The sequence below is a fragment of the Lissotriton helveticus genome, chromosome 9 (assembly GCF_964261635.1).
Source record: "Lissotriton helveticus chromosome 9, aLisHel1.1, whole genome shotgun sequence".
NCBI lineage: Eukaryota > Metazoa > Chordata > Amphibia > Caudata > Salamandridae > Lissotriton > Lissotriton helveticus.
In genome coordinates this window covers 808,358,078-808,382,963 of record NC_136070.1, presented here as the reverse complement: position 1 = coordinate 808,382,963, position 24,886 = coordinate 808,358,078, and the positions used below count along the sequence as shown (strand labels likewise).

At 45.7% G+C, this 24,886-nt stretch overlaps 1 protein-coding gene across 2 annotated transcripts in view; it reads right to left on the bottom strand.

Moving 5' to 3' along the window:
- TRAPPC6A (trafficking protein particle complex subunit 6A) overlaps positions 1 to 24,886 on the bottom strand; it is a 603,570-nt gene that overhangs the window by 250,613 nt on the left and 328,071 nt on the right. For both annotated transcript variants that reach the window (XM_078660938.1, XM_078660939.1), the window contains one exon: positions 19,827 to 19,894. In XM_078660938.1, coding sequence (XP_078517064.1) covers positions 19,827 to 19,894 — 68 coding nt within the window. The remainder of the gene's footprint in view (positions 1 to 19,826; positions 19,895 to 24,886) is intronic.

Genomic DNA, 24,886 nt, shown 5'->3' with positions numbered 1-24,886 from the left:
GAGAGACCCAAGGACTTGGCCGTGACCCTGGAGTCCTTGAAGCGCTCCAGCGCGTGGTCCGCTTTGTCACCAAATAGGCGACTGCCATCAAATGGCATGTCCATAAGCGTATTTTGGACGTCTGGTGAGAAGTTGGCAGATCTCAGCCAGGCATGGCGACGAATCGCCACCGTAGTGGACATGGCCCGTCCCAGTGAGTCCGTGGTGTCCAGACCACAACGGATCGAGTACCGCGCCGCATCCCGGCCTTCAACAAAGGCCCGGGTGAGCTTGTCCCGCACTTCCTGGGGGCATTGCGGCAAACACTCCTCGACCGTATCCCACAGGGAGTGGGTGTAGCGGCCCAAGAGGCACGCGGTGTTACAAGACCGCAGCCCAGCACTCAAAGAGGAAAACACTTTCTTTCCGAATTGGTCGTACCTCTTTGATTCCCGGTCGGGCGGAGCCGACGGAAATGCGGACTGCGAAGTGGAGGCCTGGATCACCAGACTCTCCGGGGAGGGATGGGTGGACAGGAAGGCAGGGTCGTCCGCGCAGGGACGGTGACGCCTGGCAACGTTCCGGTCAACCGGCGCACCAGAGGCGGGCCTGGACCAGGTGCCCAGAAGGACATCCGTCAGGGCCTCATTAAACGGCAGCAGAGGCTCCTGGGGGCATGACTGCGGTTTAAAAACTTCCGTCAGGATATTCGGTTTGACCTTCGCAACGGGGAGCTCAAGGTGTAAGGCCTTGGCAGCCCTCATCAGGACCACCGAATAGGCAGCACCCGCCTCGGACGCCACAGGGGACGGAGAGACAAACCCAGGGTTGGGCGACTCGTCCAGGCCACTGGCATCACCCAGATCACCTACCCAGTCCACATCGTACTGGCAGGCACGGGATAGAGGGTCCTCAGACCCCTCCCAACCCTCTCCATACTCCTCCTCGTCATACCCATATTCTGGGTCGACGATATAGACATCGGGGTCAACAGGCCCCATCGGCGTCGGGTCCGGCGTCGGCCGACGCCGGTCCGGCTCCGAGTCCGGAGTCGGGGAGGAAAGGGGGGTGGCGCCGCGCGGCGTCGGTGCCGGGGACCCGACGCCGGCCGGAGCCGACGGCGGAGTCGCTGCACCACGCGGGGGCGGTACCATGGGCTGGCCCACAGGAACCGACGCCGGAGAGGCCGGGAGACCAGCCGGCGACGAACCAGAGGGAACCAGCGGCGCCGGGGCCGGAGCCACCGGCGGCGCCGGGGCAGGAGCACCCGAACCGCTCGGGCCCCCAGACGGGACCGACGGGCCCGCAGGCGCCGAAGGCCCCGCCGGAGAAGACCTCGCCCTCATAGCAATGAGGAAGGCCTCGATCTCCTCACGCGACGCGCCTTCCCCAGGGACCGACAGGTGTGGGGCAGACGGCGTCGGCGACCCATGCGGGACCGCGGGGGTGGGGTCACCCGAGCCCCCGGCCGCAGCACGCGGGCGTCGGGGGGAGTCGGGGGTGCGATGGCGACGCCCCGACTTCTTGTGCTTACCTGACGAGCCGGAGGAATGGTGGCGACTCCCGGAGCGCCCATGGCGGCTCCGCGACCGCTCCCTCGACCGCTCCCTCGACCTCCGACCGGACCGGGACCGCTCTCGACGCGGGGCCGACAACCGGAGTTCGAGAAGCTTGCGGGACCGCTCCCGCCTAGCTTTTCCAGTCAAGGCCCGACAGTCGACGCAGGACTCCACGTCGTGGTCCGCGCCCAGACACCGGAGGCAGAGTCGATGGTGGTCGGTGACCGACATCATGCGGTCGCACTCGTCACAACTCTTGAAACCGGGCATCCTACCGGCACCGTAAGGATCAATCAGTTAACAAAAAACTTGGTCAAAAGACCGGAGTACTGCTCTTCGGATCTGCGCTAACTGGCGCGGAAAAAAGAAGAACTGACGTCAGCGCGCGGAGGCGGCGTCTATATACTCCAGCGACGTCATCACGGCGCACGACGCCGACGACGCGGAGCCGCAGGGGACGCCTGCAGACGACGCCTACCGACGCGCAGGGGTACTGCTACGCAAAAGTTTCCGGATCCAGACTGACGCCTGGGGATATTCTAAGGTAAGGAATCTAATACTAACCTGTTTCTTTCAGATAGGAAGGGCAGCACTGTTTCTTTTGCAACGGTTTGTATGCCAAAATTAGTGCTTGGGCTTTTGCTTTTATTTCTCTTTTCTGATCCGTGAAAGACATACATCGACCCAGCTTGATACCCAGGTATTTATATGAGCTGGTTTCCTCTATTTCTTCGCCCTTTGCGTGCCATTTATAGGTCGTTGGCCTCGGACTAATTCTGGCGCTTTCTCTTGTTTGGATTGCCCCTTATTAAGTTGCTATTGAAATCACCCGAGATTATCATCTCATAGTTTTGATGAGTGGTTCGCAGTGCCTTTCTCAGGTTTATCAGGCAAAACAATCTATCCCTTTTTAGGGCTCGCACCTGGCGACGCAGCGCGAAGCGCTGCCGCCAGCGAGACCTATAGTTGTCGGCTATGCTTTCAAGGGCTTGCAAGGGAGACAGGAGATGGGCATGCGCAGGCTGCAGATCGGAGAACGCGCGCGTTCAGCACGTATAGTTACGCGCTGTGCCCATCTCCTGTCTCCCTTGCAAGCCTCATGCACTTCTCGCTTGCAGTAACGGCTAACACACACACACGCGCAGCCACACCCCCCTGCTTTCGCTTCGCGTTACACACACGCTCGCACACACACAAGCGCACAAACACACACACACACATAGAGACACGCGAGCACACACACATACACACACAGGCACGCGCGCACACACAGAAACACACAAGCACACACACACACGAGCGCACACACACACACACACACACACACACCCGCCGCCGCCATCCCCAGTACAACTAAGCCCCACTCACCGCATCGGTGCCACTCCTGACTTCTGCAGCCTCGGCGGGGCTCTCCCTCAGGCATGGGAGCCCTGCGTCACCACTGCTCCTTTGGGCCAGCCACTCCGTGGGGGCGGGCTTCCTGCAGAAGACGGAAGTCCCGCCCCACGGCAGGCGTGACGCTCCCGAACTTCCGGTTTCGGGATGTGCACGCTCACGGCTTGTTTATAGAATGCAAAGAAATTGTGTAAATATTCCCAAAGCCCTGAAGTTTGTCCTAGAAGACATGTCATTCTTTTTATTCATTTAAAGCTCTTTTTATTGCAGAGAAAGCAAACAAATAACCAATGACACTTAAAGTACATTGTAGATCCAGTCAACCAATTGCATCCCTTCTAACTGAAAGTTACTTTGTGTTGATTTCAAGGCGGTCACTTTGGAGAGGTGTCTGGCTCGGGTGGATGGGGGATTCATTGCCTGCAGGGCACAAGGTTCTTCTGTAATCACGTCAAAGGAGTATCTGTCTCTTTGTTTACGCAGCAGCGGACTCCGTTTGGTCTCCGAAGTGGAAGAAGCGCGTTGAAAAGTCCCCTGGTTCGCTGAAGGGTGTGTGGACCGTGAGGTTACTCCGCCTCGGTGAGTACATGCTCCCTTCCGGATCTTTATTCTGATATTTCACATGCGGAGCTTCAGTGTCCACCTGTCCTCACGGGATTCCTACCCCCTGGGGCAGGGCAAGCAGAAGGGGCACACATCTCTCCTGCATTAATAAAAACACTGCACCCCCTCCCTTAATAAAGCGTTGACCATCTTAATGCTTCTATGGCCGTTCAAAGCGATTTGAAAGGCAGCACCTGGTCTAGAGGCCACGAGACAGTTACTCTTTTCTGAATACGCTTTCCATTGTCTCAACTTGGGTGTCGTTTAAGTGACATATAGATCAAAAATCAAATTTTTGTGTTAATAGTTCACGAGCTGTTCAGGTGTTTGAATTGACTGCTTTCACTACTGGTATCTGCTTCCTATATGTGGGAAGCACTTAGGAAATGGCTGACATTGTAATCTATGTGAAGAACCATGTGAGATAATAGGAAAGGATAAAATGTCATGTTTTGTCCAATTGGTGGACATATAATCATGCTTTGAATCGTGGTTTTGACAACTATCGTGTGGTCCAGAATGTACCTTTGCTGGAAATCTTCTTGTTACAGAGCCATAGTTTGCTTTTACACACTGTCTGAGTTTGCACGGCCGAGGGGAGGAGCGGATAGAAGTAAGGTAGAAGGCTGAGTGTGAGAGGTGAGCATGAAGCCAGACCGCTTGGTCTGCCATGCTAAGGCGCTTGCTGTCTGAGAAAGTAAGGATTGAGTACTAGCAATCAGAATACAAATTTTACTGAATTTGTGTTCCTCCATCTTTGTTTCTCAAGCTCTACCACTTCAGTCCTGGGCCTCCATTTCTTTGTCTCCTATCAGTTCTGTAGTCTTGATTCTCTTCAATAGAAAAAAATCTGACTAAAGGCAGATTTTGCAAAAACTTTTAAAAGGTAAACCCGTAACTGGAACATGCTGTCCCTTGAAACGGAAGACCACATGGCTCCATGTTATAAAAGCAGCACTTAAAGGCCAGAGTAGGAAAGTGTCCCTTTTTAGGTCTCGCCTCGCGATGCAGCGCATATGTGAACGATGTGAACGCGCGCTCTTTAGGAGACACGCGCTGTGAACATGCGCGTCTCTTCTCGCGCTCTCCCACACTTTCACTTTCACAGCGCATGTCTACTAAAGCGCGCGGTCACAGCCATTGTCTGCAATGGCTTTGGTAAGCTCGTCAGCAATGCGTCACCTCGCCGGGACACGAGGTGGACGAGAGACGTCATGGCCCGCTGCAGCAACTCGAGGCACTCCTGCGCCAGCTCGACATAGGCTTGTTTGTTAATGTTCTTAACAACTGCAGCTCAAATTCATAGCACGTTTCTTCTGACTGAACAATGCAGCCATTTTATGAACGCTTGCAAATTTCCAGTAATTTATATCAAGCAAAAAAACTGTGTGCAGAGTGCATAGAAGAGACGCACCGTAGAAGAGAATGAGGCACCTCAGACACTGGTAAGTACAACATGGACTGTCTTTTTTTAACACTTTTCCCTCATTTTTAACCGTTTCTCTCCACCCCTCCCTATATAATCTGTTTGCTGCGTGTGTCCTGCTTCTCAGTGAAGCGTTGTGCCTGGTTCCTGGAACGTTTCTATGAGAGCCTATGCGCGCGCCATAGTTATTTCTCGCGTTTCCTAATAAGCTTTACTGCTGCCATTAGTGTTTTGAGAAACGGAGCAGGTCTGTCTTTACCTTAATAAGGAAGAAGCAAGACTCTTTCAGCAGGTGGCGTTTCATTTTGCCTACCATTCTTATTTTATTTTTTATTTATCAGATTACTAAAGTGACGCACACATCTGCTTTCTGTCGTCTTAAACCTAATAGAGACGCGAGGTAGTACTTTAGACCAATTTCATAAAAAAATTAAGTATAACGTGTACTGATAAAGTGTAACTTACTTTAAAAAAAAAATAAAGATTTACACGTTGTTTAGTACGGATGGAATTGTTTTGCCTGGAGCGCTTGGCTCTTCAAAAGTGTGCAGTTTGCCATAACACAGGTTAATGATCGGGCCGCCTGCTGTTCTTATGCTTTCTCCTGACAGCGGTGAAAGCAGCACACTTTTTTTCTCAAGTACTTCCACACTCTTAGGCATACGAAAAACGGCATTAACTGAAACATACTGATAAATCTGTTTACATACAAGCAAACTCGCAGGACACCGACTTGTGGAAACTAAATCCGCATGAAAAAATACTGCTTTGACCTGTTTAATAGTAGAAGCTAAAGTTATAATGACATTTATGATTTCAGAATCACAGTATTTGCCCTTTGTGCACTGCTGCGGCAAATCATCCCCGATTCGACACCTTCCATTAAAACATCATAGACGTACGACCCTCTATGTCAGAAAGCCAATTAACGCTTTAAGACACTCACAAATAGAAAGCTTGCCAACTACATTACACTGAGCTCATGGCATAGGGACATCTGATTGTTGAGTGTCTTTGAGAGGAGACATTCCTGATGTTAACAATGTTTAAAATGAGACTGCCGGTAAATTAGAGCATCCTTATGCAGTTAGGTAGGGCCTGTTTTGTGGAAACGTGGAGTTTCCCAGTGAAAATTGGCATATGTGCCTAGCTTCTGAGGTGAAATGTTTTTGATAAAATGCCCATGGAGCTGAGTGGCTTGTGCACGTATACGTTCCAGTCTTTTGGCCCTCTCAGTAAATTACAGTGGATTCTCCCCACGTTTTCTTTTTACTCTCTGTGTCATTCAGATTGCTATGAACGTCAATGAATAGAGGAACAAGTCTGAAAAGTGTTGTCTAACTTTAAAAAAAGAAAATGTATTTTAAATGTTTGTAATTTACATTCACATTGACTGCAAATGGTGTACGTAGCATTACCCGTGGGCAAAGTACAGGGCCCCAGATCCCCTGTTGTGCAGAAGGCCTTCCGTCTCCAAGTCATGAGTTTTGAGCCTTTTTGCACTAGTCTGTCAGGGTTTGAGTAGCCCATTAATGAACGTAGCAGACCTCAGTCCTCACGTTTCGCTACACCACTCACATGACACCCTTTACTATATTCACTAAGAGCCTTTGAAATCTTTACTGCTTCCATGTCGCAGGAGGGCATTACTCGCTAGAATGGAACATACAAATGTCAATTTGAGACTCCCAGAATCCCCTCTGCCCCAAAATAGAGGGGGGCTGGGGGCTTCCTAGTAATCTGTGTTTAATGATCAGCCACATAGTCAAATAGTAGACTGTAGCATGGTGCAGAGGACCTTTCTGCCATTTATGCCCTCTGAAAGCTTAATAACTGAAGGTACTTGACAGCTTACCACTCAGTGCCACATAATTACACGCCACATAATTACACTGCACTCAATGTAACATACACTCCAAATACCACTCAGTGCCACATAATTACACGCCACATAATTACACTGCACTCAATGCAACTTGCACTCCAAATACCACTTAGTGCCACATAATTACACGCCGCATAATTACACTCTACTCAATGCAACATAAATACACTTTATCTATCTATCTATCTATCTATCGCCCTCTCTCTAGCTGTCTATCGCACTCACTCTACCTATCTATCGCCCTCTATCTATCTATCGCCCTCACTCTATCTATCGCCCCCTCCCTCTATCTATCGCTCTCACTCTATCTATCTATCGCATCACCATAGCATCACTCAGCACCACAACAGTATCACTCAGCGCCACCACAACATCACTATGCGCTACCACAGCATCACTGAACGCCACAGCATCACTCGTCGCCACCAGAACATCACTCAGCGCCACCACATTATCAATCTGTGCAACCATTCAACAACAACTGGTTCAAACATGTTCTCTCAATGTTTCAAGCTTTATTACAAATGTCACAAAAACATGTTAATATTTCACTTCTGTTCTTAGATTGTCGTCATAATAAAATACAATGAACATAATCTTCACAAAAGTTATTTACAAAAGCTATTGCCATTATAAATTACAATAACTTTTATTTAGTATTAATTATTTAAAAAAATAAAAGCCATTTTAATTTGTAATATCAATACATCTATGTCACATAAATACAACACATATTGCATTACAAATGCTATAGGTGTCACATTTGCGAAAGTTAAAACTATTGGCATTGTAAATGACAAAGCTATTAATTTCGCTATTTTCAAAACCAACACATGAATAAAAAATGTGTCATTTACAATATCAATAGCTCAAACTTTCCTAATGCGAGACCTATTGCATTGCAAATGCTTGTTTGCTCTTTATCAGGATGGATATATATATATTTAAAATCAATAACTGCCAGGGCTTTATATGTGCGGGCCTTTTGCTCTCCAATTTCAAAGCTTGCAACCAATTTTCTCCCGTATCCAGCTCTTCTGATTTCCAATCTGTAACGTATATTGACACCCCCCCCCCGTCCCTTGGATGCCTGTAGTTTGACGTTTGTTTCTGCCAAGACGTGATGTTCTTCGTAGCTAATAATAGATTTTGATGTCAGATTCCATGTTTCTTCAAGTAAGATTAGATCAAATCTTTGCAAGAAGGATAAAGTCTCCTGATCTTGACCCATTTCTCTGAAACCATAAGTATTCCATGAACAGATTCTTATTTCATCTTCCTTTTGTAAGACGGATTGTGCCTCTATGAACTATTCCCGTCGAAAAGTTTTGCTTTCATCAGGGTCGTTGGCTCAGGAATTGGGGAACCCATGACCAGTCTTGATTTTCTTCTCTCTGTTGTTTTGGTAGTGGAGGGCTTGGGCTGGGTTTGTTCCAACTTTTTACCTGGTATAGTTGTGCTTTGGTAGTAGTACTTCTGGCCCCCCTCAAGAACGATATTGGTCTTGTGTTATTTCTTGTTGTTTGTTGGGCCTCTATTTTATGTAATGGGGGGTACGGATACTTTGGGCATTTTGAATATGTTAATGATATGCTCCATGCACAAAAAAACACTTTTGTCGAGTATATCAGGGCTGCCATTTCATTTGAAGACCAGGTTCTACGGGTTAGCTCGGTTTCCGTTATTTTTTCCATTTGCAGAAATTCTACTGCCAAGAGATCTGCTGATGCGATATTCCTTAATTTTGGGATCTCTTTGAAAAGCCTCATTAAGTTTCCCCCATTTTTAAATATCCAGTCTGCCCTTAGTTGGATTGTCTGGCACAAAGATTTCGTTAGTACCACTGGTAAACTGTGTATAGACATTGATTTGTGGATATTTTGCTTATTTCCTGTTCCATTTATTTCCACAACTTCCTTGTTTTTTTATGCTACTATCATGCAAGAAGTTGCATGTCTTCATTGCTGGTCCCGCTATACCTTGTTTGTCGTTCTTTTGTTCTGTGTGGTGATGCGTTCCATATTTTCACATGGTTGGACGACACAAAAGATTTCTGTCAGTATTTCAGGGAGAGATGCCAGTTTATCTATTATCTGACTACATCCGCAATTTAGATTTAACAAATGACCATTGCCTTGAACATTATTTTTATTTCCTTGGATTTGGGGAGTCAAAACCGACTCTGCCTTCGTTAAGAAGGCATCTAAAGTCGCTTATATTCAACCCCCTGGATGATTATTAGTGCCCTTACGCCAAACCATTCTATGTACGACGTGTATATATATATAGATATATATATATTACCTACTGGCGGTCGCCAGTAGGTATATATAGTTAGGATTTTTTCTCTATGGGTTTTTTGAAAATTCTATGTCTAATAACTTTGGCGTTTGTGGACGGAATTGGCTGAAAGTTTCAGGAAAATGGCACATTTTGTTTCTGAGCAGCCCCTGAAAATTTTGGGGGGGTTCGTCAAGGGGGGGGCCGAGAAAAAAGGGGGGTCCCAAAACGCGGTTTTCCCATGTTAATTTCCATAGGGCGGTTGGCCTCACTTTTAGCCCGAACGGCTGAATGGATTTGCACGAAACTTGGCAAAATTGTAGGGACTGGTAGCCCGATGTGCCTTTTGTAGGTCTCAATATATGTGCTTCAGTGGATTTTGAGAAATTAATGTTCAAAAAAAGATATATATCTGTAGCAGCGGACTGGGCAGCGCTCCGCTACGCGTACTTTTCGCGCAACGGAGCTTTGTGAAGCGAAGCTGATTGGTTCTCCGGCGTCTGTCAACATTCCAAACAGTCCGTAGCGGCCGCCATCTTGTCTCTCGGTAGGATCGAGAGACAAGAGGAGGCCAAAGCGAAGGGGCAAATGACCATAAGGGGGCATAGTACATTGTCGCTCACCCCCTAGGTTTGATGTGGAGGTTTTAAAAGGGCCCCGCGGGGCAAAAAAAAATAAACATAATAATAATCGAACAGCTGAATGGATTTGCACGAAACTTGGCAAAATTGTAGGGACTGGTAGCCCGATGTGCCTTTGCTAGATCTCAATATATGTGCTCCAGTGGATTTTGAGAAATTAACGTTCAAAAAAAGGTATATATCTGTAACAGCGCACCGCTTCGCGTACTTTTCGCGTTACGGAGCTTTGCGAAGCGAAGCTGATTGGCTCTCCGGTGTCTGTAAACATTCCAAACAGTCCGTAGCGGCCGCCATCTTGTCTCTCGGTAGGATCGAACAGCTGAATGGATTTGCACGAAACTTGGCAAAATTGTAGGGACTGGTAGCCCGATGTGCCTTTGCTAGGTCTCAATATATGTGCTTCAGTGCATTTTGAGAAATTAACGTTCAGAAACAAGATATATATCTGTAACAGCGCTCCGCTTCGCGGAGATAAAATTATATGTGTATTACCTAGCTGTTGCTAACACCAGTTAGCGACGGCTAGTAGAAGATAGCGACCATCTTGGGCCCCACTTTGCATGTGAGTGATATTTATCACTAATGACATGCAAAGTGGGCATGCCAAGATGTTAGCGACTGGAAACAGTCGCTAACATCGCTATCTCCTATTATCAACTTTTGGAAATATTCGAGATAAGGGCGAATATCTCCAAAAGCTACCACCTGCCCTGAGCAGTTCTTAGCCATGTTATCCAATGGGAGGTGGATAACATGGCTAAGAGCATTAGCTCGGTAATGCATGAATATCGCTGAGTTTTCAGCGATATTAATGCATTGCGGTCGTTTTTTATCGTATTTCCGATAAACCTTGATAATAGCAAGGTTTATCTGCGATAATTTCTGACGGTAAAAAAATCGTTGCTAAGCATCGTTAGGGATAAATATCGCTTAACTTTGGTAATATGCCCCAACGTCTGTTAACGTTCGATTCGAAGGAAATCAGGAAGTGTTGAAAAACATTGTCTGCGCCATCTTGTCTTTTTTCAAATGCCACACTTTTGTCGTGCACGGCAGCCATTTTAGATGCCTTGACCAGACCCACTCTGTGCACGCTGTCGATCCTTAGCATGGCTCCCCACCCTCGCAAGCATCTCCCCCAGGCAGTGGTCACCCCCGCTCTCTGTCTTATGCATGGGTAATAAACCTCCCCCATCTGCGCTGCTGTTCCCTGAGAATCACACCCTGTGCCCGCCCGACACCTCCCTTTCGCCCTATTCACTACCGCACCCTCTGACACTCCTTTTCCTCTGTGTCCGATTGTCCAGGCCGGTCCTAGGCTATCAGCTAGCCCTGCAGATGTAGTTTATGGCCACAGCTGTAAAGAATCACCCCTCTTCAAAGGAGTTATAGTAGATCAAGGCCCACACTCGATGAGATCCGTCACAGCAGAAGCGTTGCTATTATCTGAAAACCATCCTGTATTGTGATTGGGGAGGGGACCGAGCCTGAAGCGGAAGATTCCAGGGATGACTGTTTGTACATCAAAGTTTTTACAATTATGTGTCACATTAAAAATATATAGCACTCCGACAAAGTAGTAAGATTATAAAACTTTCATAATTTATAAATATATACAAGAAAACAAAAATAGTAATAACATATAAACATTTTTAGGGAAAAACAACGAAGTAGCGGTCGGCTGTGCGAATAGTCCCAACGCAGCACAACGTCCAGATTTCCGGCGTGGGGCGTCGCGGGGGGTGGGTCATCAGTAGCAAACTGTTGTGCGAATAGTTCCAAGGCAGCAGAACGCGCCGAAATCTAGATGACACGAAAGTGATGTCTAGTAAGTTGCCACCCAGCAAATAACGGCATGGGGCGTCGCGGGGGGTGGGTCATCAGTAGCAAACTGTTGCGCGAATAGTTCCAAGGCAGCAGAACGATGGCACCAAGGTGATGTCCAGTAAGTTGCCGCACTGGTTTTGGTATCCTACAATGCTGCTCCGAATAACGGCGTGGAGCGCCCCGGGGGAGGCGGCGTGAACGGGCCTCTCCAGGTGGAGTGTCATCTGTTGTAGTGGGGCGCCCCTTTACCGTTTCAGTTGCCATTCCGTCCGTTTTTGGTCCACTGTGTCAAAAGCCGCAATTCAGCTGAGTTGCGCCCACTCTTGCGGTGCAGCGATAGGCGGCTGTCACAGGACTCTCAAAATGGCGGCAGGCTGTTTCCTTTTTGGGCCTGGTCCACTGAAATGGCCCTGGGACACCTTGGAAATCGGACGCTTGTCTGCTAGGTCTTGGACCCCATTCTCGAAAGCGTCCCCTCCGCCTTGAGAATTCATCAAAAGTTTTGGGGGCTCCGACTCCTGCAGGCTTCTGGTGGGGAGCGGCTGCCATGATTGCTCGCGGAATGACCACGACGGAGCTACGAGATGGTGGTGCTCTCATGCTGACGCCAGTTTCAGTCTGAAACATCCAGAAACAAGGTGGGGGTTTCATCGTTTGGGAAAAAAAAAAAAGTTTTCATCCTATGAAAAGTGTTGTTTTTAGGTCACATGATCATGCCTTCCATCATTAGGAAACCAAAAGTAAAATGAACCAATGAAAAGTTTTATAAACAAGTCACATGACCTGTTATGCGGCATAGGGTATAAAATGCGGAGAAAATACGTTGGCACGTGAGGCGGCGTCAGTAGCGGACCGATGTGCGAATAGGCCGAAGGCAACACAACGCGCCAAGATCCGGATGGCACCGAGGTGGTGTCCAGCAAGTTGCAGCACTGGTGTGGCCATCCTACAATGCTGAAAGTCGGCGTGGGGCGCCCCGTTGGCCTGTGAGTTTGCGTCAGTAGCGGACCGATGTGCGAATAGGCCGAAGGCAGCACAACGCGCCAAGATCCGGATGGCACCGAGGTGGTGTCTAGTAAGTTGCCGCACTGGTGTGGCCATCCAACAATGCTGAAAGTCGGCGTGGGGCGCCCCGTTGGCCTGTGAGTTTGCGTCAGTAGCGGACCGATGTGCGAATAGGCCGAAGGCAGCACAACGCGCCAAGATCCGGATGGCACCGAGGTGGTGTCTAGTAAGTTGCCGCACTGGTGTGGCCATCCTACAATGCTGAAAGTCGGCGTGGGGCGCCCCGTTGGCCTGTGAGATGGCGTCAGTAGCGGACCGATGTGTGAATGGGGCCGAAGGCAGCGCAACAATATTTTCTACTATATTTCCGGAGTAGAAGACACCACAAGGCGCTGAGATGCCAAGATCCGGATGGCACCGAGGTGGTGTCTAGCAAGTTGTGGCACTGGTGTGGCCATCGTACAATGGTAAAAGTCGGCGTGGGGCGCCCTGTTGGCCTGTGAGATGGTGTCAGTAGCGGACTGATGTGTGAATGGGGCCAAAGGCAGCGCAACAATATTTTCTACTATATTTTCGGAGTAGAAGACACCACAAGGCGCTGAGATGCCAAGATCCGGATGGCACCGAGGTGATGTGTAAGTTGCGGACCGATGTGCGAATGGGGCCAAAGGCAGCTCAACAAAATTTTCTGAAGAGAATACACCACAAGGCGCTGAGATGCCAAGATCCGGATGGCACCGAGGTGATGTCTAAGTTGCGGACCGATGTGCGAATGGGGCCAAAGGTAGCGTAACAAGATTTTCTGTATGGAAGATACCACTAGGCGTTGAGATGCCAAGATTCGGATGGCACCGAGGTGATGTCTAGCAAGTTGTGCCACTGGTGTGGCCATCGTACAATGGTAAAAGTCGGCGTGGGGCGCCCTATTGGCCTGTGAGATGGTGTCAGTAGCGGACTGATGTGCGAATGGGGCCAAAGGCAGCGCAACAATATTTTCTGACTGACACCACAAGGCGCTGAGATGCCAAGATCCGGATGGCATCGAGGTGATGTCTAAGTTGCGGACTGATGTGCGAATGGGGCCAAAGGCAGCGTAACAATATTTTCTGTATGGAAGATACCACTAGGCGTTGAGATGCCAAGATTCGGATGGCACCGAGGTGATGTCTAGCAAGTTGGTGTGGTCATCCTACAATGCTGAAACTCGGCGTGGGTCACCCCATTAGCCTGTGAGATGGCGTCAGTAGCGGACCGATGTGCGAATAGGCCGAAGGCAGCACAACGCGCCAAGATCCGGATGTCACCGTGGTGGTTTCATAGTTGAGAGGCACTTCATCTGCAGTGGGGCGCCGAGATCCGGATGGCACCGAGGTGATGTCTAGCAAGTTGCTGTACTTGTGTGGTCATCCTACAATGCTGAAACTCGGCGTGGGTCGCCCCATTAGCCTGTGAGATAGCTGTTCTTTGGATTTGGGCCTGGTCCACTAAAATGGCCCTGGGACACCTAAGAACTCGAACGCTCGATTTTTTTTCCTTTCCTGTACATGCAAAAAAAGGTAAATGCCCGGTATGTTACACGCTTCATCTGCCACGATGAACTCTCCAGAGGAACCGAAAAAATATATAGTTGTGGTAACTATACCATGCATCGTCATATGGAGAGGTGGCACCAATTAATTATAGTGCTGCATAAAAGAGAGATTTGGAGGAGAACCCCTGACCTGCTAGTACATTCATTAAAGAAGTGGCACTGAGAGCTTCAGAGGCAAGGGAAACGGTCCCAAATATTTAGACGAACTTTGGAAAGATTAAAATGACATGTTTAGATTGTGGTAAATTAATTTCATGTGGGCAGATGAGTGTTACTCTAATAAATACAGCATATGAACATCATCATAGTCGATGGTTGGTAGAGACATTTTGACTATATCCTGGACCTGCCCGTCCTCGCCCAAAATGGCGCCGGAATAAATGGGACTCGTAACTCCTTGTTGTGTACTGGTTGCACAACCTTGATATCACGAGATACGTATGCAGTTTTGAAGCACATGGCGGGCGGGGACGAGAATTGATTGAATATTTCGACATCCCTATTGATATTAAGTTCTGATGTGTTATTGATTACTGTACTGTTGAAAATTCGAATTAACGTCACCCATGGTACTTGCCCGCAAATGTATATCTAGATAATTTTATTGTAACTGGCCCTGTCGTATTTTAATTATAAAATGTACGTCCACCGATTCCGTAGCTGTTAGACACCTTAGTTTTTGCAATCTAATGGCCCGCCCGTTACGTTCCTCTACAGTGTAAATGTCTATTCATCATATACGATTACAGTTTGCTCCGTGGCAGGCCCACGTGGTTATAGGCTCGTATTTGTATAATGAAATTTTCACAATAAAGGTTTTTAAAAGAAAACATGGTAGTAGTGTATACATTGGTAAAGTTTTTAATAATAGTCACTGTTTTAGAATCAGTAAAAGGCAAGTGAAATAAAGCAGACCAATTACATGAAGGGTAAAAGGTATAATACGAAGGAACGCAGTAAAGATAAATGGTCAAGGGCTGTTGTGTTTTCTATTCCTGCAACATAAAGTGATCGATAAGAATCTCATATTCAGGCGTATCGGCGACTAAGACAGCAGGTCGACCCTCTTTTGCTCAACGGCTCCGTCATGGGACGAAGAAACGCTCTTTTTCTCGAAAAAAGAATATATTTTACTTGCAGGACAGTTGTAAAATTTCCGGGAAAGTACATTAGCCTGGAACATTATAACATATATTTAAGAGAAAATAATGTTCGGAAGTAATTAAAAGCGTAATTTTTAGGTGATATGACCAAGGCTTTCATCATTAGAATAAGAAAAGTAAAATGAACCAATGAAAAGTTTTATTAACAAGTCACATGACTTGTTATGCTTACGTTACGCGCTGCGCGCCCCGGATGACTTCCGGATGCGCTAACGCGGCGCGTCATATGACGCATTACGCGACAACGCAGGTCCAGAATATAGTCAAAATGTCTCCACCAACCAGCGGTCGAAACACAACCCCTTTCAGCAGGCTAAATAGTTCTGTTAAATGACAACAGAAGGGACAGGCAACAAGAACCATCAGTCAAAGAGGGGAGGGCTAGTTCTTCTCTACCGGGTTACATTGGGGCGCTACCGGAACTGATCGAATTGGTAGTCTACAGTGTTTCTGGATGTTTCAGACCGAAGCTGGGGTTAGCATGAGAGCAGCACCATTTCGTAGCTCCGTTGTGGCCATTCCGCAACCAATCATGGCAGCCGCTCTTTATCGTTATTTTGGGCGGGGTGGGTGGCGGAGCCGAGCTGTTTTGCAGCCATCATTGTGTGGAGTTCAGTTCATCTCACTAGTTTTGTATTTGTCATGAGGGGTTGTTCCTAATGTTTCTATTTTAGCGAGGTCAAAAAGAGATCCCATTAGTGGCCTACTGATTTTGCTCGATTCCTTTTCTTTTTTTTTTACACGATTTTTCGTTATCTGCAAAGACTAAACAGAGTATTGCGACTCTGTGTTTGTTTGTAAATAGAGAATGAACCAAAGAGAACTAATTCTAAAACAGTAAATACTTGGATAACAATCAATCAAATGGAGAGAGAAGCAGGCACGACGGATTACAACGGGGGCAAAGGCCTGCGTTAACTACCTTTCACTATCTGCAAAGAGAGAGTACTCCTAATAGAAATGAGGGGGGGGGCACCATTCAAAGCAGATCAGTGTGCATAAACACGAAAATGTTTTCACTTACCACGTACTTGACATTCGACAGCTTATGATATTTGCTATTAAAAAACCATTGAAATTCACTTAAAAAACCATAGGTTATAGACCATATATAGTTAGGAATTAGCATTTACAAAACCTTGAAAATTCACTGAAAAAACCATAGGTTATAGACCATATATAGTTAGGAATTAGCATTTAAAAAACCTTATTTTACTCACACAAAACCATTGAAATTCCATATATAGTTAGTTGCACTAACTATATATTGCGCACCCGCAATCCACTGCTGATCATGTCACATATTACATCATTCATGACATGGTCAGTGACATCACTGATGACATCACTGATGACATCTCAAATGACATCACTGATGACATCACTGATGACATCTCATTTGACATCAATGACCACATCACTGATGATATCATTCATGTGACAATACAATGCATCTCCTCACATTTTAATATAACCTCTGTTTCACCCAGTGTTAAATACAGAGTATAATTTTTGAAACCATTGACACACCAATACTAGTTACTACATACGTACTCACTGATTCCTACGTCTACACACACATTCACTCATTCACCCATACAATCATTCATACATACAATCACTCATCTTTACAACACTATCATATGCACTCATACACCTATACAGACACTCACACTCTGCCACTCATCCATGGAGTTACTCACACACCTAGTCAGTCCTGTAAAGAATCAATCACACTTCCATTTTCTTGTCTATACAGTTAAACATAGAGCACCTTACATTTTCAAACATATAGTAACACATACTTACTTTCTTATACAATCATTGATACAAGTACACATTGATCTGCACAGAGTCACACACCTCCCAGCCAGCCACACACACACTCAGTCTCCCATACAAATACTTGGACAATCAATCAATAACCCATATAGTTAATCATATAGCTACTGATCAACACATGCAGTAGTTTACAGAACAACAGACATAATGATGCACAAATTAAGACAGTTTAGTCACTAACCCATGCACTCAGTGAGACACATTTAATCACTCACTCATACATTCAGTCATGCACCTACTAAATCCTTCGTCCAGACAGTTATACATCTACTCATTCTTCAATATCTAAAACATATTTAAACTTTACAGAAACACACAGTCACTGGATGATGTCATCAGTGATGTCATCAGTGATGTCATTTGAGATGTCATCAGTGATGTCATCAGTGATGTCACTGACCATGTCATGAATGATGTAATATGTGACATGATCAGCAGTGGATTGCGGGTGCGCAATATATAGTTAGTGCAACTAACTATATATGGAATTTCAATGGTTTTGTGTGAGTAAAATAAGGTTTTTTAAATGCTAATTCCTAACTATATATGGTCTATAACCTATGGTTTTTTCAGTGAATATATATATATATATAAAAGACAGTTTAAAAAAATTAAAAAGCCTGTACCACAATGCGATGATCCTTGAAATTCACAGTCTTGATGTCAGAGAATGGGCCGAGCCCAGCCTCCTCCAGGTTCAGACAGGCCCGCCCTTGGCCCGGGCGGGCACGCGAGCATCCCACACTGCGGGAGCCCGAAACAGCCTACATGCGCCCCGGGGCAGGAATCGTAACGCTGGCGCCTCCTGGGGTGTTGAAAGAAGGTGGATGTGGCCCCCTGTAAGGCCAGCAGCAAGGTGAAGGGTTCAATGGCGGGCTCCCTCTCTTTGATTTAACCTCTCTCCCTGTGGCATGTTAAGTAGTCACTTGTGCTTTGTAAACCTAATCAAATGTCGCACATCTGGGCACTTGCTTATAAGAAACATAGTTCAGATTGTATTCATGTGAAGATTATAGTCAGGACCAGACCAAAACTTGTGTCAAAAGCAAAAGAGGCTTCACAGCATTAAGGAGCATACCCCATAGTGCTTCATAGTTTGTGAGGTCTCCAGTGAAAGTAGAGAACTGAATAAATTAAACGTCAACTTCCTTCAGCTAAGTCAACTAAAAGATAAATTGAATTAAGCACATTCTTTTCTCTCTTCCAGACTAGGACCAGGTGTTAACTGCATCCACGCCCACTGGATAGGCAGAATGCATGATAATTTGTTTGGTATGCTAAATAGCCAGAGATTCTCAGTATTCTACAACCACGTTGAAATTACAGCACATAAGAACATTCTTACCGCTTTTGTCTAAATGTAAGAGGTATTTTTACAGTAATGTGTGCCCGTGTGAGGCTTGGGTGCTAGTGAACAGTTAATGCGAACACACAATTTAAAAAGCATCAGTGCTATAAAAGTGAATTATTTGGTGCGCTTCCAGATTCCAAGCATTGCAGGCAATAAAATATGTTTTACTTCTGGATAAATTAGCAAGATGTTTTGAAGTGACGTGTTGTCATTTGAATCAGTCATACTAATAAACAATGAACGACGCAGAGGATTGAGAAAGGAGGTAGGATTGTGAGATGTCAAGAGCTGTTGGGAGGAGATCTAGAGGATAATATTGGAAAGGAGGGGGGATAGTGGGAAATGAAGTGGGATTGGATGGGGTAGTCATAATGAGTGGAATTAGTGGGAAGGGTGGAGAGCAAGCATCTCTAGAGACAACAAAACGCTAAAAAAAATCACATCATGTTAGGTGACGTCATCAGTATGCTCTATTTTTTATATCTGAAAAATTCTGCCTCTATACGGTCAAAGATTGTTGGCAAGTAGGCAGGTTGAGCCTGGATATTTCTTCGAGAAGGCCTCATCCTGAAAAGTGCCATGAATTAGATTCTGGCTTCTCCCTTGTGCCAACAGAGTGATTTTGAGGCAGGTTCAAAGAGAGGATATTAATTAGAGTTGAACCCCATGCCAACCGAATTGGGCTTTGGTCACAGGGTGTCAATGAGCTTTTTGGGTAACCCCACTAGTGTACCTGAGAAGTGAAGATTACACTCAGATTTATGACATTTTGTGTTGGGGCAGAAACCAATGGAGTGAGCCAGTGGAATAAAATTCACCCCTCTTTGTGGAAGAGGTGTGGCGCAGCGGCCAGGGCGACTGACGCCGAACACTGGGGATCACAGTTCGATCCCCGGCACCGGCGGCAGGGGTCTGCCCAGCACCATGTGACTCTGGGCAATAGCTTGCTTAATCTTCCCGACAGCCCCCGGCGCCGGGAAACCTACTACGGGTAGCTGTGCGCTTTACAAATACAGGATTATTATTTTTATTATTTGGGAACTCTTAGAAGATTAGTGGCAACAACTGCTATTTAATAGACTGGAGCATCACACTGAAAACGGAGATAGGATTGTCTCAGCCATCATAAGAGCTTCCTCATACTGAAATTCTGTAAATTATGTTATGGTACTTATGTCATATCCAAACTACAAATCCTGATTCTTCCTTATGTGTGTTCCTTCTGTATTCTCAAGACTCTCTTCATGCCTTATTTTCTTTACCCCTCATAGACACTTACCGTTCAATGAGCCCCTGGCCAACACGAAAGCCCATCCCCTCTAAAACAGCGAGGCACTTTGTCGGCTCCTGATGAATTAAAAGAAAAACAAAATCTGTAAGTACTGTAACAACTAAAATGAAAATGAAAATGATAAAAAGCAGTAAGCAGATAAATAGTGAAAATCGGAGATTGTAAGACAAGGCCTGAGTCTCTGACATCCGAGTAAAGCTGGGGGAGAGACAGCTACAAGTGGAGGCCATCTATCATGGGATTAACTCCACCTCAGCCTAGGTGCAGATTCAACAGCACTGGCCTTTCGGGAAATTACCAATTTCCTTCATAGGATTTTACACTCTTTACAGATCCCATAGTAAGGTCCTAGACAAGATAAAACTCAGTAGGTAAAATGCACAAGTGTGGCAGCCCTAACTCCTTAGTCCGTGCTAACACTTGAATTGACGCCATTCGTACACCCCATGGCAGCCCAGAAAGTAAAGGTTTAAAAAAACACATAACTGTAGTGACCTGCAAACAGAGCAGGGCACAAAAAAGCAGGAATTGCTATAATTTTGTCAGGGTAGGTGATGGGTTCCTTTTCAGTAAGATAAAAAAAAAAATACTTATGCACTTTCTTTGTTTGTCCACATCATGGTAAGAGTAACAATTAAATAAGAAAGACCCAAAAAATTAATAGAGAGCTTACTACACAAAACCATGTTTTATTTCACTTTAGTAGTTGTATGTAGCACTTTTCCATACACCCAAGTGTATTTGTTTCAAAGAGTTTAGAAGGAGCACCTTACAAGCTAGAGAAGGCAAGCCTACAGTTCCCACACTGCATTAGACCATCTGGATTTGGATGATCACATGGAGGGCTCAATGGCCAGGTCGATTCTTCGCATCCAGAGCGTTGTCTTACCTGCAGTTTGCAGGGGACTAGTGCTACTAGTTCAGGGGAGTATGAAGGTCCTTCAGGCTTGCACAGAGGTCCCTCTGTCTGGGGGACCCAAGAGTTAGCTTAGGACGAGCCTTGATCAGATAGTTCCAGGAGCATTCCCACAGGTTGCAGAGTATCCCTCTTTTGCTTTGGGCAACTTCTGTTGTCGCAGACAGAGGTCTTTTCTTTTGTCCTCTTCCATGCAGGTTGTTCGGAACTGAGGTTCTGGTGTCAGGGGTAATCCTTCAATACTAGATTTAGGGGTGTTACACGTGTGAGAGCAAGTGGTAAATCGGCTGCTTGTCCAACATCTAATCGGCCCCCGAGGTGACCACATCCGGGGGTGTAGGTCACCTTTTCTTCCCAGAACCCTCTATTCTGCCACTTCTAAAAAGGAAGAACCCTTCTTTCACTGTACAGACCAGGCTGCCCACCCTGGATGTGTGGCTAAATTTCTGGAGGTGCACACCTCCATGACTATCTAATTTACCACCTGACAGGGTGCAAATGTGCCTGGGACAGGGGAGAGCTGTTTCCTCTTCAGGGAGTCGGTCCTAGTGCATATCAGAGGCAGTGCAGCCTTCCAAGCTCACCGCATTGGTGTGCCACTTCACTAGCCTTCCCGGGAGGGAGGAGGAGTGACCTCCTTCCTGCTCAGGTCTTTGCTCCTGACTCCTGGGAGTGATAACACTGCCTGGGAGGAGGTCCGATTCCGGTTTCGGCGGAAGCAAGCATGGACTGCCAGCCAGAGCACAGAGAAGCAGGGGCAACCAGGCGGACAACCTCTGGAGGTAGCCACCTGGGTGCATGCCATATTGCCTTCGACATGAGATTCATGTATGGGGTGAGAAGGCACGTTGTTTGATACACAAGATATTTTGTCGGTACCATACTGGAATTGCGAACCGGAGGTTTGCACAGATGCCAGCCTTTGGATCATCTAGCACTTATTGTGTCCTTTAATAGTAAAGGGGAGTATAGGGATATATATGCTTGCAGTTACGTGTCCAAGCCTCTAATATATTGCACCCTGCCTCCTGGATTAAAGACTTCCTTAGGGGTGACTGATATATAATAAAGGCAGTGCATATAAATATATACTAAAGTATATACAAGAGGTCTTGAATGCTCAACCTAAAAAATGTGGTATCAAAAACTTAAACCCCAATTGAATTACGCGGATAAACCCACCATTTAATCACAATGGTAAAAATGAATCCGTTTGCAGGGATAAAAAACAAAATTATTGTCTAAAACATGGGCTAAAAAGTTAAAAAAGAATTAGGAAGTTATCCATTCAAAAATGCTGGTCCACCATTAGGATCCGGTTATTGAGTCCTGACACAGTGTTCACGAGGATCAATGTATTCAATCCAGGCTAAAGCGAAAGCGTTGACGTTTCGACCAGAGTATTACATGTGATGATTTACATCCTTGCATGCAGGTCTTCATCAGGACAATGAAGGAGACCTAACTTGGGCTCACAGGTTCATTTGTGCTTTGGAAATCACAATTAATGTCCAGGTCCAGCAGATTTTGACTCAGAATTTAATTTCCCACGTGCTCCTCCAGTTGAAAAATATGTGCTGGTGAATTGGCTTTAAGACTCATTTTGGAGTAGATTTGATAAGTGGAACTATGAGCTTTGGACACAGTCATAGGCTAGAAAAAACACACTTTGAGAAAGGGGGTCTAGGGGATAATATTTAATGACCCTATAATCTCTGCACCCCTAATCAGATACACAAAAACAGAATAAGAGATTATAGGTCAATTCACCAAATCTGTCATATAAGCTTAAAGAGGATGAAAACATCAGACACAGATGATTTGAGTGGTCCCGGGCTCAGTGAATAAATCCCATCAGCCCACCACTTTGGCGGAGCATTGTCATCTGGGAATTAGTGGAATGAAATCTGTGTGCCCAGACCAAAAATGGAATGGCTGTATAACACTAGATTTCTGTCCAATAGTTGGTTTAGCCAAGGTACTCTCAAACCAATGGTACTGATGGTGTGCAGTGCAAAATTGAGTGTGATAATAAAAAATGACTATAAGGACAAAAAATATATTTATTCGAAATCGTCCAAATGTCAAGATTAAAAACAAACAGACAGTGTGAAAAAATGACTATCCTTTAGCAATAGGTGGAAGGTCAAAATGCTTCAGCCGTAAAGGTAGCAGTGACAGGCTTTCGTCAGGACCTAAAAGTGATTGAATGCTACTGCAATAATATGGACATTGTTTGACACAATTGTTAACAGAATAAATCTTAAGAAAAACTATACATCAATGGTTATGAACCACCCTACCAGAACCTGGTGTATGCCATGGTATCAGGTAGTTCCAGTGGAACAATACATGTATATTCAATGAAAACACAACAATGTGTAATACTGGTGTAGAGGCTACCGAGGATGTCAGAAAGAAAAACAAAACTCATGACCAAAATAGAGTACCATCATTTGTTATTTTTGCGAGACAAAATGTATTGAATTATTTACATGTAATGATTCACAAATCATATAACAGTGTGAAAACATTTAAAAGAAGTGTCCCAAGTGTAAAGAGTGAACCGAGAGGTGATCTGAACACATATTGAGGTGACAGCAGTGACAATTATGTACACGGTTTCAACAGGGGGGTATATACAAGGAATGGGAAATGACCATCTACACAGTATTCAATAATATATACAATGGCTATTTAATTCATAGACATTGAAAAAGGTTTGTTCCCAAGAGGCGTCGACGGCGTTTCGACCCTTTACTGGATAGAGGGTCTCGTCAGGACAGGGGCGGTGTGGGACATCTGTGGGGGTAAGAAAAGGAGTGAGCTCCGTGTATAAAAAGTGAGGGTGTGGAACAGACTGTATATGAAGGGCTAGGTACCTGTACGATTCTAATGAAGGACTCGGTGGTGGAATAGGTGCCAACCATGAATGAGAAAGGACAAAAAAAGAGGGGATACTCACAATGAACCCAGCCGGGTACTGTGGTAAAAAGAGGAGAGAAACAGAATAATTAAGGTTTCAATTAATGTAACGTGGTAGCCACCTGTGTAGGCGAGCCCAGGGTCGAGTACTTACCACTGTAAGTAGCCGATAGATGCGGAGATTTTCGATCTTTGTATTCTTTTTTACAGAACTTGCTAATCCAATCGTGGCGCTGGAGTGCTACAATGAGCACGAGTAAGGCGCTGAGCAGGAAAATGCCTGTGAGAGTGGAAATAAGTTAAAAGGGTCTCCGCGGCGCTTAGTTGCTCAGTGTGTTCCGTTATGAGGACAGGCGTGTTACCTGAGAGTGCGTGCGATCTGCCTTAGTCCGACTGCTGAGTGGTAAAGGCAGCGTAGTGCACGAAGCATTACTTGTGCGACGAATGCGCAGGGAAAGTGAAGAGAGCCGAGTGCTCGATCTTCAACGCGGAAGTAAAAGGGCAGTGAGCATGGTCGGCACCGAGCTGTCGATGGGAACCGACACTAGATACAGGACAGTGCATTTATGGACAGAATTGTAGTGCATGTCAGTGTTATATATTCATAACAGCATATTATAATTTTAAACAACCATAAAAATGAAAATTAAAAATATACATATACAATTAGAGTAGTACAAGCCAGTAAGTCAAAATTATTAGCATTTACAACATCAAATAGAGACCACATTAGTTGTTACACAGTGTAAAGGAGCACAGTTAAGGATTTGTACTGTCATACGGTAGTCCAAGTAAATTATTGTCCAAGCGTTGCAACAAAACCTCTCCATTCCTCAGATGAATTCAAACCCTCATTGATGGAATTGGTTCTATCGATCCAATGACATTCACGTCGTTGTAATATTTGTGCTATATTACCGCCCCTTTCAGGTAGTCTCGCAATGTCAATCACTTGCCATTTTATTTCATCTGCGGTGTGATTTTTGTCCCAAAAATGCGTGACAAGGGGTGCAGCAACAACCGACCTTCTGATGCGGCTGCGATGTTGTCCTATCCTTGCCTTAATAGGTTCTTGGGTCTGGCCAATATATGGGAGACCACACGGACACCAAATGCAATACACCACGTTACGTGTATTGCAATTTGAGAAAAAGTCAAGCGTGTGTACGCCATTGCTGTAGTTAAAGGTGGTAGTATTCTCTGTAAA